General features: G+C 43.1%; 1 protein-coding gene across 2 annotated transcripts in view; it reads left to right on the forward strand.

Moving 5' to 3' along the window:
* IDUA (alpha-L-iduronidase) overlaps positions 1 to 12,762 on the forward strand; it is a 65,132-nt gene extending 52,370 nt beyond the window's left edge. Inside the window, exons 11-15 of one of the 2 annotated variants that reach the window (XR_009153491.1) lie at positions 2,306 to 2,431; positions 5,627 to 5,703; positions 8,784 to 8,884; positions 10,509 to 10,689; positions 11,849 to 12,762. Coding sequence is in view for 1 of the 2 variants with exons in the window: in XM_058169475.1 (XP_058025458.1) it covers positions 2,306 to 2,431; positions 5,627 to 5,703; positions 8,784 to 8,884; positions 10,509 to 10,606 (402 nt within the window). In the remaining variant the exon portion in view is untranslated. The remainder of the gene's footprint in view (positions 1 to 2,305; positions 2,432 to 5,626; positions 5,704 to 8,783; positions 8,885 to 10,508; positions 10,690 to 11,848) is intronic. The other variant, XM_058169475.1, reaches the window with a different exon arrangement.
* Positions 12,763 to 13,961: the final 1,199 nt, after the last annotated feature.

Consider the following 13,961-nt stretch of genomic DNA (forward strand, 5'->3'; position numbering starts at 1 on the left):
GCTGGCTCCAGGCAATTACAAGCGCTTCTTTGGTGGAGGGAGTCTTCCCGACCGCCTTGAAAGAGGCGGTGGTGAGACCCCTCCTCAAGAAGCCTTCCTGACCCGCTGTTTTAGGTAATTATCGTCGGTCTCCAACCCGCTCATGCTAAGGTTGTAGAGAGTATGGTGGCATATCAGTTTCTACACCTGGATGAAACTGTCTATCTAGACCCGTTCCAGTCCGGCTTCCGGCCCGGTTACAGCACTGAGACGGCTTTGGTCGCGTTGGTGGATGATCTCTGGAGGGCCAGGGATAGGGGATGCTCCTCTGCCCTGGTCCTATTAGACCTCTCAGCGGCTTTCGATACCATCGACCATGGTATCCTGCTGCGCCGGTTGGGGGGATTGGGAGTGGGAGGCACCGTTTATCGGTGGTTCTCCTCCTATCTCTCCGATCGGTCGCAGACAGTGTTGACGGGGGGGCAGAGGTCGGCTCCGAGGCGCCTCACCTGTGGGGGGGCGCCGGGGTCGATCCTCTCGCCCCTTTTGTTCAACATCTATATGAAGCCGCTGGGTGAGATCATCAGTGGCTTCCGTGTGAGGTACCAGCTGTACGCTGATGACACCCAGCTGTACTTTTCCACACCGGGCCACCCCAACGAAGCTATCGAAGTGTTGTCCCGGTACTTGGAGGCCGTACGGGTCTGGATGGGGAGAAACAGGCTCTAGCTCAATCCCTCCAAGACAGAGTGGCTGTGGATGCCGGCATCCCGGTACAGTCAGCTGAGTCCTCGGCTGACTGTTGGGGGCGAGTCATTGGCCCCGATGGAAGGGGTGCGCAACTTGGGCGTCCTCCTGGATGAACGGCTGACTTTTGAAGATCATTTGACGGCCGTCTCCAGGAGAGCTTTTTACCAGGTTCGCCTGGTGCGCCAGTTGCGCCCCTTTCTAGACCGGGATGCCCTATGCACGGTCACTCACGCCCTCGTGACGTCTCGCCTGGATTACTGCAATGCTCTCTACATGGGGCTCCCCTTGAAGGGCATCCGGAGGCTGCAGTTGGTTCAGAATGCGGCTGCGCGGGTTATAGCGGGAGCCCCTCGTGGCTCCCGTATGACACCTATCCTGCGCAGACTGCATTGGCTACCTGTGGCCTTCCGGGTGCGCTTCAAGGTGTTGGTAACCACCTTTAAAGCGCTCCATGGCATAGGGCCGGGTTACCTACGGGACCGCCTACTGCTACTGAATACCTCTCACCGACCCGTGCGCTCTCACAGAGAGGGACTCCTCAGGGTGCCGTCAGCTAGGCAGTGTCGTCTGGCGACGCCCAGGGGAAGGGCCTTCTCTGTGGGGGCTCCCACCCTCTGGAACGAATTCCCCCCAGGACTCCGTCGCGAGCTCAAGATGCATTTATTCATCTGTGCAGGACTGGCTTAGATTTTAAATTCATAGATTTTAAATTTATAGGGGTTTTAAATTTGGTTTTAAGATTTATATTTATATTTTTAATATTTGGCATTAGAATAAGTTTTTTAATAGTTATTTTAATTGTATACAAATGTTTTATGTGCCTGTGAACCGCCCTGAGTCCTTCGGGAGATAGGGCGGTATATAAATTTGAATAATAAATAAAAAATAAATAAATAAATAAATAAATAAATTACAAGGAAAGATATGAGTACAAGAGACAAAGGAGTGGCTTTTTTTTTTTTTAGATCAGGGATCTCCAAACTTGGCAACTTTAATTCTGGACTTCAACTCCCAGAATTCCCCAGCCAGCATAGCTGAGAATTGGAAGTCCATGAGTCTTAAATGTGCCAAGTTTGGATACCCCTGCTTTAGATGATGGCCTTCTACTGATAACTTTCAACTTGCTTAACTATAGCGGTGCAACTCGTATGTGTCATTGTGGTTCTAGAGCAGGGATCTCCAACCTTGGTCTCTTTAAGACTTGTGGACTTCAACTCCCAGAATTCCCCAGCCAGCATAGCTGAGAATTGGAAGTCCATGAGTCTTAAACGTGCCAGGTTTGGATACCCCCTGCTTTAGATGATGGCCTTCTACTGATAACTTTCAACTTGCTTAACTATAGTAGCGCAACTCATATGTGTCGTTGTGGTTCTAGAGCAGGGGTCTCCAACCTTGATCTCTTTAAGACCTGTGGACTTCAACTCCCAGAGTTCCTCAGCCAGCTTTGCTGGCTGAGGGACTCTGTAAGTTGAAGTCCACAAGTCTTAAAGGGACCAAGGTTGGAGACCCCTGTTCTAGAGAATGTTCTCCAGCATCCCAGCCCTTTTTAAAAATTGATTTTAAATCTATTTCTTAGGATCCTGTGGTGAAAGGACCATTTCCAGTACCTGCAAAAGACCATTTAGTGCTGAAGCAAGAACTTCCAATTCCAGCTGTTTTCCTCCTCCATATTTGTGCAAAGCCCCTCTCTGCTCCCAACCAGGTGGGTGTTCTCTTATGCCACTTGCTTGCAAACACCGAAAGTTTAGTAAGGTGGAAACTAAATGACTTTGTCTCTTAGCCTGACTTCACTCCAGAGTTGGGAGAGGCTGGAGGATTCTTGGCGTTCTTTCAATGACTCCCACAGTTCTTTTATTATCCTTTATCAGCACTATTTGATCCAAAGAAGGTTTTTACACTGCTGTGCACCAGATGCCGCTTTTTCTCCCTGGCAAAACATACCCTTGTGCAGAACCTGTAAAAACGATCAAGGTTAGAAAGAAAAGAGGCAGCTTTCCAGCCAGAGGGAAAGCCTGGCCTATAAAGCATCTGTGAAGAACTTTGGCCCATCTGGCTGTTGAACTACAGGTCTCTGGTTCTCTTGCCTCTGGCAGTGCTTGCTGTTATAGTCCAACAATGAATGAGGGATTAGAGGTTTTCAGTCCTTGCTCCAAGAAATAACTATCATGGAGGTAATAAATATATGTCTTAGGCAGCGGTGAAATCCATTTTTTTTTTACTACCGGTTCTGTGGGCATGGCTTGGAGGGCGTGGCAGGAAAAGGATACTGCAAAATCTCCATTCCCACCCCACTCCAAGGAAAGGATACCGTAAAATCCCCATTCCCTCCCCACTCTTAGGGGAAGGCTATTGCAAAATCTCCATTCTCACCCCACGGGGAAGGATATTGCAAAATCCCCATTCCCTCCCCACTCTTGGGGGAAGGATATTATAAAATCTCCATTCCCACTCTACTCTGGGGCCAGCCAGAGGTGGTATTTGCTGGTTCTCCGAATTGCTAAAATTTCTGCCGCCGGTTCTCCAGAACCTGTCAGAACCTGCTGGATTTCACCCCTGGTCTTAGGGCAGTGTTGGCGAACCTTTTTAGCACTGAGTGCTGAAACAGGAGCGCCATCTGGTCTTCGCGCACACATCCGCGCCAGAAACTGGAAGACCAGGTGGTCGGTGTGCATGCACACGGCAGAAACCGGAAGATCATTTTCCTGGCACACGCATGTACACCGGACGGCTGCTCTTCCAGTTTCCGTTGCTCCCACACGCATGAAGACCAGCTGGCCAGTGCGCTAGAACCTGGAAGAGCAACGGGGAACGGCTCGCGTGCACGGAGAGATGGCTTTGCGTGTCACTTCCAGCACGCATGCCATAGGTTCGCCATCATGGTCTTAGGGATATCTGGTTACTCCTAAAACAGGATAGACTTTTGTAGGTCTAGAAGACAAGCAGGTCTCAGAGAATAAGGGTGTCAGGTTTGTACTGAAAAAGCTGCATTCCCCAAGATAGCAATAGTAGTAACACTTAGATTTATATACTGCCCCATAATGCTATACAGCAATCTTTGGCCTGTTTACAAATGTCAACATATTGCCCCCAGCAGTCTGGGTCCTCCTTTTACCGATTTCAGAAGGATGGAAGGTTGTGACAACCTTGAACCCCATCAGGATTGAACTCCAGGCTGTGGGCAGAGTTTGCCTGAAATACTGCATTCTAACCACTGCGCCACCATTTTTTTCACTTGAAAAGAAAAATCTGCCTCTTCCTCACTCTTACAGCTAGTTTGCTGGAGTTGAAAGAAAGGGAAGTTGACATGAACTTTACATCATGAGTTGAATCCTTCCAAATGGGTAGGTGGGTGCTCCACTTTGTTTATTCTGAGATTCTTGTGCTCTAACTTTATGAAAAAAGAGCAGCCTGCTCTGCGTATTGCTCCTGATTTTTTTATTTTTCTATCAAGGCCCCATCGTATATACACTTATCTGGAAGTAAGCAAATCAGAATCAACATATCTTAAGGTTATATTTTTGAAGTGACAAATCCACCAAAGTACCGTATTTTTCAAAGTATAAGATGCACCTTTTTTCCCCAAAAAAGAGGGTGAAAATCTGGGCGCGTCTTATACTCCAGATGTAGCCCCACCCAGCTTCTCAAACTGAGGTTTAAGAGGCTGAAAAAAAGCATCAGAAACGAAGCTTCAGAAAAGAAGCCCCCAAACAGAGCTTCAGAAAAAAAGCCTCCAAATAGAGCTTCAGAGGCTTTTTTTATGAAGCTGTTTCAGAAGTTTCAGAGGCAGAAAAAAAAGCAAAAAAAAGCAAGGCACAGAACTCACAACCAAGGAACCTGTTGCTAAAATTCACCTCTGGGAACAACTGATTGGGGGTATTCGGGGAGGCCAATCCACCTGCCAATCAGCTTTTTTCTTATTTTCCTCCCCCAAAACGAAGGTGTTATACTTATACTCTGGTGCGTTTTATACTCTGAAAAATACGTTAGATTTTATTATTCTGGACCATTTGGCCAATCTTCTCCCATTTTCTGTTTTCATGAGCTCTAAGCAAAGCCTACCAACCTGTATAAGAAGCAAAGATAGCAGGATGGTTTTAGTTTTGATGTTTGTTTGTTTTACTTCTACCTTAGATGTGAACAATGTATAAGGCTGTGTTGGGTTTTTCTTACAGGATGAGCTTTTGCCCCATGCACTTACAAAAATTCAAGAATTTGACAAAAAATATCCTAAGATCTTTTCCTTAATGCAGCAAAGAGCCCCTTATAGCAAAAGACGGTCATCTAGTACGCACAATGTCTTGTCCTACAAAGGATTAACTCTCTGCCCAGTCTTGAGATTGGAAAAATGCAACCGGGATTCACAATCACCAGGCAGCACATATTTGTGCTCACTTTGATTCTGCTTGCAGTGTTGGGAATTTGCAGCGGTAGAAGGGGTTGCAAAGGCATGTGAGTAGCAGTTGCAAGAGCATTCCTCACTATAGTGTTGTGCAAGCTGCTGTATTATTTGTCAACTCAAATTCCTTAAAAGGTGTTGGGAAGAGTTGTAAAGGAGACAGCATCAAGAAACAGCTTGCATTCTCCAAGGATGTGAGATGATATTCCAAAGCTTTACTCTTTTATTGCACATAAATTAAATTCATGGTGAGTGAACACAGTAAGTCTAACATTCCACTTAATCAACTCTAAATGCGCCTTTGAAAATATTCTAGTAAAATCCAAAGCCTGGTTAGTTTTCCTGGTTACTCAGCCATCATTCAAGGCTTTGTTGTTTGTATGAACTGATGTGCTTTCGTTTCTCCTGAATTTGAAATGAATCAACCCGCACCTGAACTGAATCTCAGCTCATATTTTCCATGCATGGCAGTATTTAGTCCAAGCGATTCTGTCTTGGCAGGTGAATGGTGTTCGTTTCATTGGTCTCATGAAAGGACAAGTTCTGATAACGTGGGATGACAGCTGTGTGAATTCAAAGTAGGTCATTTTCAAGAAATCCATCATTTTCCTTTCATTCATTTTTCAGACAAAATACTATTAATGTAACAGCAATTTTTAATTTTGCACACTGTAATGGTTTCTTCGTTAGCAAGCAACTAGCTGGAAAAATTCTTCCCCATCATATTTCTAACCTCCAGTATAGTTAGATAAGGCTACAGAAACCAGGGGCTGATGAATACTTCTCAGCTCACCTTGACTTGCATCTGTAGCACTAAAGAAGTTTGAATCGTATAATGTAAGAAATGGCGTGTGCTGTTTGGGACATTTGCAGGAAAGACTTGAAATCTGTGCCTCTATCATATTTTCCCCAATAATCCTTTTTATTAGAGCTAAAGCCATCTTTCACAAGTGAAAAAAATCAGAACATAGCTGGAAGGGACCTTGGAGGTCTTCTAGTCCAACCCCCTGTTCAAGCAGTAGATCCTATATATCATTTCAGACAAGTGACTGTCCAGTCAATCCTTTAAAACAGGGGTAGTCAACCTTTTTATACCCACCGCCCACTTTTGTGTCTCTGTTAGTAGTAAAATTTTCTAACCGCCCACCAGTTCCACAGTAATGCGCCGTGTATCATCGTCTGCGCATGCCTCTCACGCATCGTGGATTGGGTTTGGGAGGGGGCGCCGGCTACCAACTCTGCTTGTCTGTTACAGCTGGGTGGTGTGGGGGGAGATGCGCGAGCTATTCTGGGACGAGGCTCTTTTGTTTGCGGTCGCACTATAGCGCCATTTAGTTTCACTTAGGTAACGTGAACTAAACTTATGCACGGGCGATACAAATAGTATATTTTCAAAAATTTAAATTGTCACGGGAAATTTTACGAATACCTAATGAAAATGTTTTTAAATAATGCTATGATTTTTTTAAAAAAAGTCAATTCAATTTAAAAAAAGGAAAGTGCTTCAGTATCGGACAAAACCCCACCGCTCACCATGAAAGCTGGAATGCCCACTAGTGAGCAGTAGGGACCAGGTTGACTACCACTGCTTTAAAACCTCCAGTGATGAAGCACCCACAACTTCTGAAGGGAAGCTGTTCCACTGGTTAATTGTCCTCACTGTTAGGAAGTTTCTCCTTAATTCCAGGTTGCTTCTCTCCTTGATTAGTTTCCGTCCATTGTTTCTTGTCCGGCCCTCTGGTGCTTTGGAAAACAAATTGACCCCCTCTTGTTTGGTGGCAGCCTCTCAAATACTAGAATACTGCTATCATATTCATCTTAGTCCTTCTTTTCTGTAGACTAGCCAAAACCAAATCCTGGGTCCTTCATATGTTTTAGTCTCCAGACCTTTAATCATCTTAGTTGCTCTTCTTTGCATTTTTGTCTAAAGTCTCAACATCTTTTTTCTAATGTGGTGACCAAAACTGGATGCAGTATTCCAGGTGTGGCCTTACTAAGGCTTTATATCGCAGTAATAATACTTTATGTGATTATGATTCTATGCTTCTGTTTATACAACCAAGGATTGTATTAGCTTTTTTGGCTGCTGCCAAAGAACCTAATATAATCCTTGGTTGTATAAAAAGAGGCATAGAATTTTTTAAAAAAGGATAAGAATAGAAACTCTCATAAGAAGTCCTTGTCTTACAACCATCCATTTAGTGACCATTCGAAGTTACAATAGCACTGAAAAATGTGACTGAAAAATGACCTGTTTTTAGACTTGTGGCTATTGCAGCATCCTATGGTCATGTGATCAAAATTTGGGCACTTGGCAACTGTCACGTACTTATGACGGCTATATTGTCCCAGAGTCATGTGATTACCATTTGTAACCTTTCCAGACATCTTCTGACAAATAAAGTCAACAACAGAAGCCAGATTTGCTTAACAACCGCATGAATCACTTAACAGTTGTAGTGATTCGCTTAACAACTGTGGGAAAATAAAGGTCATGAAATGAGGCTCAACTCATTTAACCATTGCCTCACCTAATAACAAAAAAATTGGGCTCAATTGTGGTTGTAAGTCAAGGACTACCCATATTTCCCAACTTTGACAACTTTAAGGTGTGTGGACTTCAACTCCCGGAATTCCCCAGCCAACCCACTATACTAAAGAAATGTCTTTGGGATAATTTAATCTTCCCCCATTTACCAGCAGAATTGATCAGTAGCTTTAATAGGAGAGCGGTAGCTCACAAGGTTAAGACACTGGGCTGACAATTGGTGGGCTCGTGTTCAAGACCCAGTTGCTGCTGCGGGATGGGATGAGCTCCATCACACCTTCCAGCTCCTGCCAACCCAGCAGTTTGAAAGCAGGCAACCACAAGTAGATCAATGGGTACCACTTTGGTGGCCAAGTTAACAGGGATATGAAAGGAGCACCCAAATAGGTGTCTCCTGAGCAACAGTGATATCACCATTCAATCCTTTCAACCTAGAAACACTTCGATGCTCCTGACACAACTGTAGTAGTAATAATGGCGGCTTTAATATCTAACATGTTTTTATCCATCTCAAAGGCAGCTCTTTGTCCAATTCATGAAAATAAATATTTTTTTTAAAAAAAAAATGATTTTGCAATTGGTACTGTACTATGCAGAGACATAGGCTCTGGGTTCTCCCCTTGTTGCTTTTTTAAAAAAAGGTGTTTGAGAAAACACTTTCAAATTGGCAAACCTATGGCATGTGTACCAGAGGTGGCATGCAGCACCCTCTCTGTGGGCATGCGAGCCGTCGGCCCAGTTCAGCTCTGCCGCACATATGCGCGTGCCTCCCGCCGGCCAGCTGGTCTTCGGGTCTCTGACGTGCATGCGCTGGGGACGGGACATGTGCATGGGGCCACGCGCACATGCACAGTGGGGATGAGTGGGGTGCATGCAAGGGCCCTCACGCACATGTGGGGGGATGGGGTGCATGCAGGGGGCTGTGTGTGCATTGCATTTTGGGGTTTGGGGCGCATACACGCAGATTCATGCCCACGCATGCGCACTTTGGGCACTCGGTCCAGAAAAGGTTAGCCATCATTGCTTTACAGTCTTTTTCTAGAAACTGCAGAAAAAATAAAAATAACCCCGTAACCCTTGTGATAAATATGCATGTGTATTTTCACACAGATGTTTGAAAAAATTTGAAGTGATGTTTTCAGTCGATGGGAATGAGTATCACCAAATCAGTGTCAAGGACAGTATATTTACGATGTTAATCTACAGCCCAGGTAAAAAAAAAACAACCCACTTCCTGCATTTTTTAAGGTAAAACAAATGCAATTTCAGTTTAAAACCTCAAGCATGCCTTTGGAATTTGATTGGAAACTACAATTCTTACTAAAACTATTTACAATGTTATTTATTATGACCACTGTATTTCATATTAAAACTATAGTCATTAATATAAATTTGTTGGTTTGGGAAGGAAAGCTTTCATTTTAAGCCTTTTTCTAAATCAGGAAAATAGGTTTCTTTTTGAACAGTGTCTTTAAGATCTTCCCTAAAATTCTGTTTCAGGATTGCTGATCTAAGCATTCCTTAGATCCTTATTTAGTGAAACATGTAATGACACCTTCATTTCCATCCATAATGTTTTGAAGCCTCCAGAGGCAGTTAATGGGAGGGAATATTTTTAAAGGGGGAAATTCAAGAAAAATGATGAACATATGCATAAAGTATGTATCTTCTTTAAGTGTTTTACGTCAAATCTTAAATTGATTTTTGAACTGAAGGGAAAATTAATAAACATTTCTGCATGGTATTTTCTGGAGGAGAGTTTCTTGAATTTAAAGAGGGGAGCATGCAGTCCTTGCCACCCATAATTTTCAAATCTCAGATATCCTGCAGTTGATAAGTCATTTAGATCTTTGATGAAAGGGGCCTGCCTGTTTCATGAAAAAAAGGATCCTACAATGGAAATGTAGCCCCACAAATTTCCCTACTCCACTTTGAAAGTCTCTTCAGTTGTATTGGAGTGCAAATCCAGATGGCTCTTTCGTTCAGGTACCGTATATACTCGAGTATAAGCCGAGTTTTTCAGCACGTTTTTTGTGCTGAAAAACGTCCTCTCGGCTTATACTCGAGTATATACGGCTTATACTCGAGGTTTTTTTTTTCTTCTTTTTTTCACATTATACCGGATGGCGCAAACTTGGCGGGCTTTTGCATTAGTGCGGGGAAGCCCTGCCGGTGCAGTGAGAGGGCGGGGCGGGGGAGCCGCCAGCCTTCTCGGCTGAGGAGGAGGTTTCCGACCGGTAGCTGCCTCATTTCCACCTCGCTTATACTCGAGTATACGGCTTATACTCGAGGTTTTTTTCTTCTTTTTCACATTATACCGGATGGCGCAAACTTGGCGGGCTTTTGCATTAGTGCGGGAAGCCCTGCGGTGCAGTGAGAGGCGGGCGGGGAGCCGCCAGCCTTCTCGGCTGAGGAGGAGGTTTCCGACCGGTAGCTGCCTCATTTCCCACCCTCGGCTTATACTCGAGTCCCCAGTTTACCCCAGTTTTTTGGGGTAAAATTGGGGACCTCGGCTTATACTCGGATCGGCTTATATTCGAGTATATACGGTATTCTGCTCCACTGGTAACCAGTTTTCTTCATTATATTTTAATGCAGAAAATCGTGTTGAAAAATATAAGTGGATTGACATATTGATTTCAGGAATTGTCAACCCAAGATAAGAAGATTTGCAATTTCATTTATAACAGAATATTCTTAATGTGGATTAAAATTAAATGATCAGTCGCAATTGTATTTATAGAAATATTTCAGCCTGAGCAGTCAATGTAGGAGTAACTCGTAAAGGAAGTAAAATTTCACAGTTTCTTTTATTTGTTGGGTTTTTTTTTACAGGAACAACACTCGTGGGCTATTACAAAATCCGTGCTGTGGATTACTGGGACAGGCCAGGCCCATTTTCTGTGCCTATGTTCTATAGAGAACCATCTTAAAAAGAAGCAAAAATGTTCATCAGAAGTTATATAGGTTGGCATCTCAGAAGTTATATATGGATGGTTAAAACTGCAAGTTGCAGGTAGTTTTTTATTACAGGCAAACCATAACCCTTAAAAGGAAGGTTTTCTTGTTCTTAACAGAATTCTTCTCCTTTTGTTGGCTGAGTTTTCTGTTCTTCTTCCTCTGATATTATGGAGACACCCTTCTCTCCCAGGTCATTTTTAACTACTCCCCTGGAATTACATCCCAGAAATTAGGAGAACAAAGTAGAGCACTGCTCAACTCCCATTTTCTTCCCTAGACTGCCATAGTTGGCAACAAGAACATTTAATTATTACCTGGAGTGAAATAATGATAATTTCAAGCTGCAGAATCTGGGATGCATGAAAACAAGATGGATTTGTTAACCTTTCCTTAAAGCTACCACATAAGTGTGTGCCGTTTAGAATTCCAGCCACAATATCATGGTCCAGGGATCCCCAACCTCTGTTCTGTGGCCCTGTGCCGGGCTGAAGCCTGTTGGGAACCGGGCCATGCAAGCATCAGATGAATGCACGAAGCTGCAATCATTCAAGCAGTATGTGTGAGAAACCATCCCCTTCCCCTACCGCCACCACTGCCAGTTCACAGAACCGGAAAGGCTGGAGATCGTTGTCATGGTGGATTCATAGAGAACATGAGCACTCATTCCCATAATCCAGTTCAGCTCAAAGAAGATCCTGTCAGACCCGAAAGCCATCTTTTACCTTTGAGCCTTCAGGCCTGCCACAAATTCTACTGTGGGAAAATGGAAGGGGGGATTCTATGGAGTGAAGATGATATGTTGTCAAAATAACACTCTTTCCAGAAAGTCAAGACCGAGTTGCCCTGCAGCTGTGCTGAGAAGACTGGGGAGATATCTTCTGCTCCGGAGGGTACCTGATTTGTGCGTGTGATGGACATGTGGGTGATAGGCAAGGATTTGAACTTTCTTTTGGGTGAGGAAAAGCCAGAAACTCTCAGATTTGAGTTCTTCCAGATGTTCCAATATGACATCTCTAATAAAAGTTAGCTTTGAGGAAATTCAAGCCTCGGAGTTTGATTTCATTGGGGATTTATTTGGAACCCTGACAGATCCCCTTCTTGAGCTTCTACCCAAGCCTTGGAATAAGGAAGCTTCCTCTGCCTCAATCCATCTCATTCTTTTCTTCAAACTTGGCATCATTCAAACACATCACACCCTCTCTATTTTTTTACAGCATCAGGAAGGAAGTAGAAGGAAGCCTCCTTCCAAAGAGTGGAAGGCAGCAGAACCAAGAACAGCTCAGCTTGAATACTTGTATAAGAAGAAACATCCCTGTGAAGCTTGTTTTAAACAAGGATAAATTTAGCACAGGGATTGTATTTTCAATAAATATTTATTTACCTGAAAAAGAGTTTACTTAGAGATGGGCGAGGTAACATATTCCAATTTTCCTGTCAGAATATTTAAGGATGCCTTCCTAGAAAATGCATGCCATTCCAATAAGTAAGGTATGTTCAAAAAAGTCAAGATGGTGACTACAATAGTGCGATTGAAGTACGTACATTGTATGTACATTGCACGTACATTGCAGAGCTTTGACTGCACTGTAATCATCATTATCTTGATCTTTTTGACCATGACCTGGCATAGTAATGGCTGCAGTCTTGGGTTTTTGACCACACCTATGAATGTCCTTGAATTATACTCGGCACTGTCAGCTTTATAGTTTAGGGATCTTCAACTAGGGCTAAAACTACGAGTAAGCACTGTGTTGAGACAAACAAGGTGAGAAGTTTGAATTGGGCAATCTCAATTCAAATATCATCCCAAGTACAAGCCTACTAGGTTTTCCTAAGTGACCCACTGCCAAATGGGTTTGTAAAGATTCCCAATTCTTAAAAAAAAAAATGAGAAAAAATTACTAATTTTCTCATGGTGGGGAACAAAAGAGAACAAAAATAAAGGCATCAGAGTCCAATAGATTTTTTAAAAAAATTAGATTTGAAAATGTTAAGAGAAAAAAAATGATGGTGCTAAAAAAATTTTTTTACACCTGCTCAAGCATGCAAGGTTTGAAAGTTCAGAAATAACCTTTGCCTTCATTGGCAAAAAGGTCTTTCATTTTGATTGTAGGAATTCAAATGTTCAGCTTTGATACTAAATGTAAATTTTGCTTAAATAAAGATTTTCGATAAAAACAAAGTTTCATATATGCCTATATGGGAGTAAGTGGGGATTTGCATGGCCTGGGCATGTTTTAATTGTGGAAGTTATATCATCTAATTCTACTTCAGGCATGCTTGTTATACACAAAGCTTCGACATGTTCCTGCAATGACAAATACATATATTTTGTCTTATATTTTAGACATCAGCATCATTGCAAGCATGAAATGTTCAAGGAAGTGTTAAACAGGGAAGTGGAGGTTTCTGTACAACCACAAACAACCACAAGTTGTTTCTTCGTAGGAGTGCAGTCCTTTCGATTGCTTCTCAGGCAGCTTCAGAATGGCTTCATTTGATGAATACAAAATAATAGTTTGCATATCTGAAACAGTCATCACTGGTTAAATACGCCAAATCACCCGCTTCACATCCTCATATTTGAGTACAAGCCCAGTGTTTTTCATTGGAGAGCAAGTTATATATTTAGGGAAGAGTCATTAAATAGTTAGCAGGGACGCGGTGGCTCAGTGGTAAGACACACTGAGCTTGTCAATCGAAAGGTCGGCAGTTCAGCGGTTCAAATCCCTAGTGCCACGTAACAAGGTGAGCTCCCGTTACTTGTCCCAGCTTCTGCCAACCTGGCAGTTCGAAAGCACGTAAAAAAATGCAAGTAGAAAAAAACCTTTGGCGGGAAGGTAACAGCCTTCCGTGTGCCTTTGGCATTTAGTCACGCCGGCCACATGACCACAGAGACATCTTTGGACAGCGCTGGCTCTTCAGCTTTGAAATGGAGATGAGCCCCACCTCCTAGAGTCTGGAACGACTAGCACATATGTGCGAGGGGAATCTTTACCATTAAATAATTAACAATTCCATGAGTATGCAACAGGCTGGACATTAAGTAAAATTATCCCAATTAATTCAATATGTGAGTCTTCCCCTTCTCTGATATGGAAGATTTGGGATATTTCTCATCTTGCCTACACGTGCTATGCAAGCTGTCCATAGAAAAACTTGTAACTTTTATGTTTATTAAAATAATTTAATGATCTGTCCTAAAGCTACAGTTGCAAATTTAGTTAGAAGGGGAAAAAAGCATTTGTGTTGACAAGAATGGTTAGATAATGTCATTGACTGTTGGGTATGATTTTGGGCAGATTTGGTCCAAAGAGCTGGACTGAG

This window comes from Ahaetulla prasina, chromosome 2 (assembly GCF_028640845.1).
Source record: "Ahaetulla prasina isolate Xishuangbanna chromosome 2, ASM2864084v1, whole genome shotgun sequence".
Taxonomy (NCBI): Eukaryota; Metazoa; Chordata; class Lepidosauria; order Squamata; family Colubridae; genus Ahaetulla; species Ahaetulla prasina.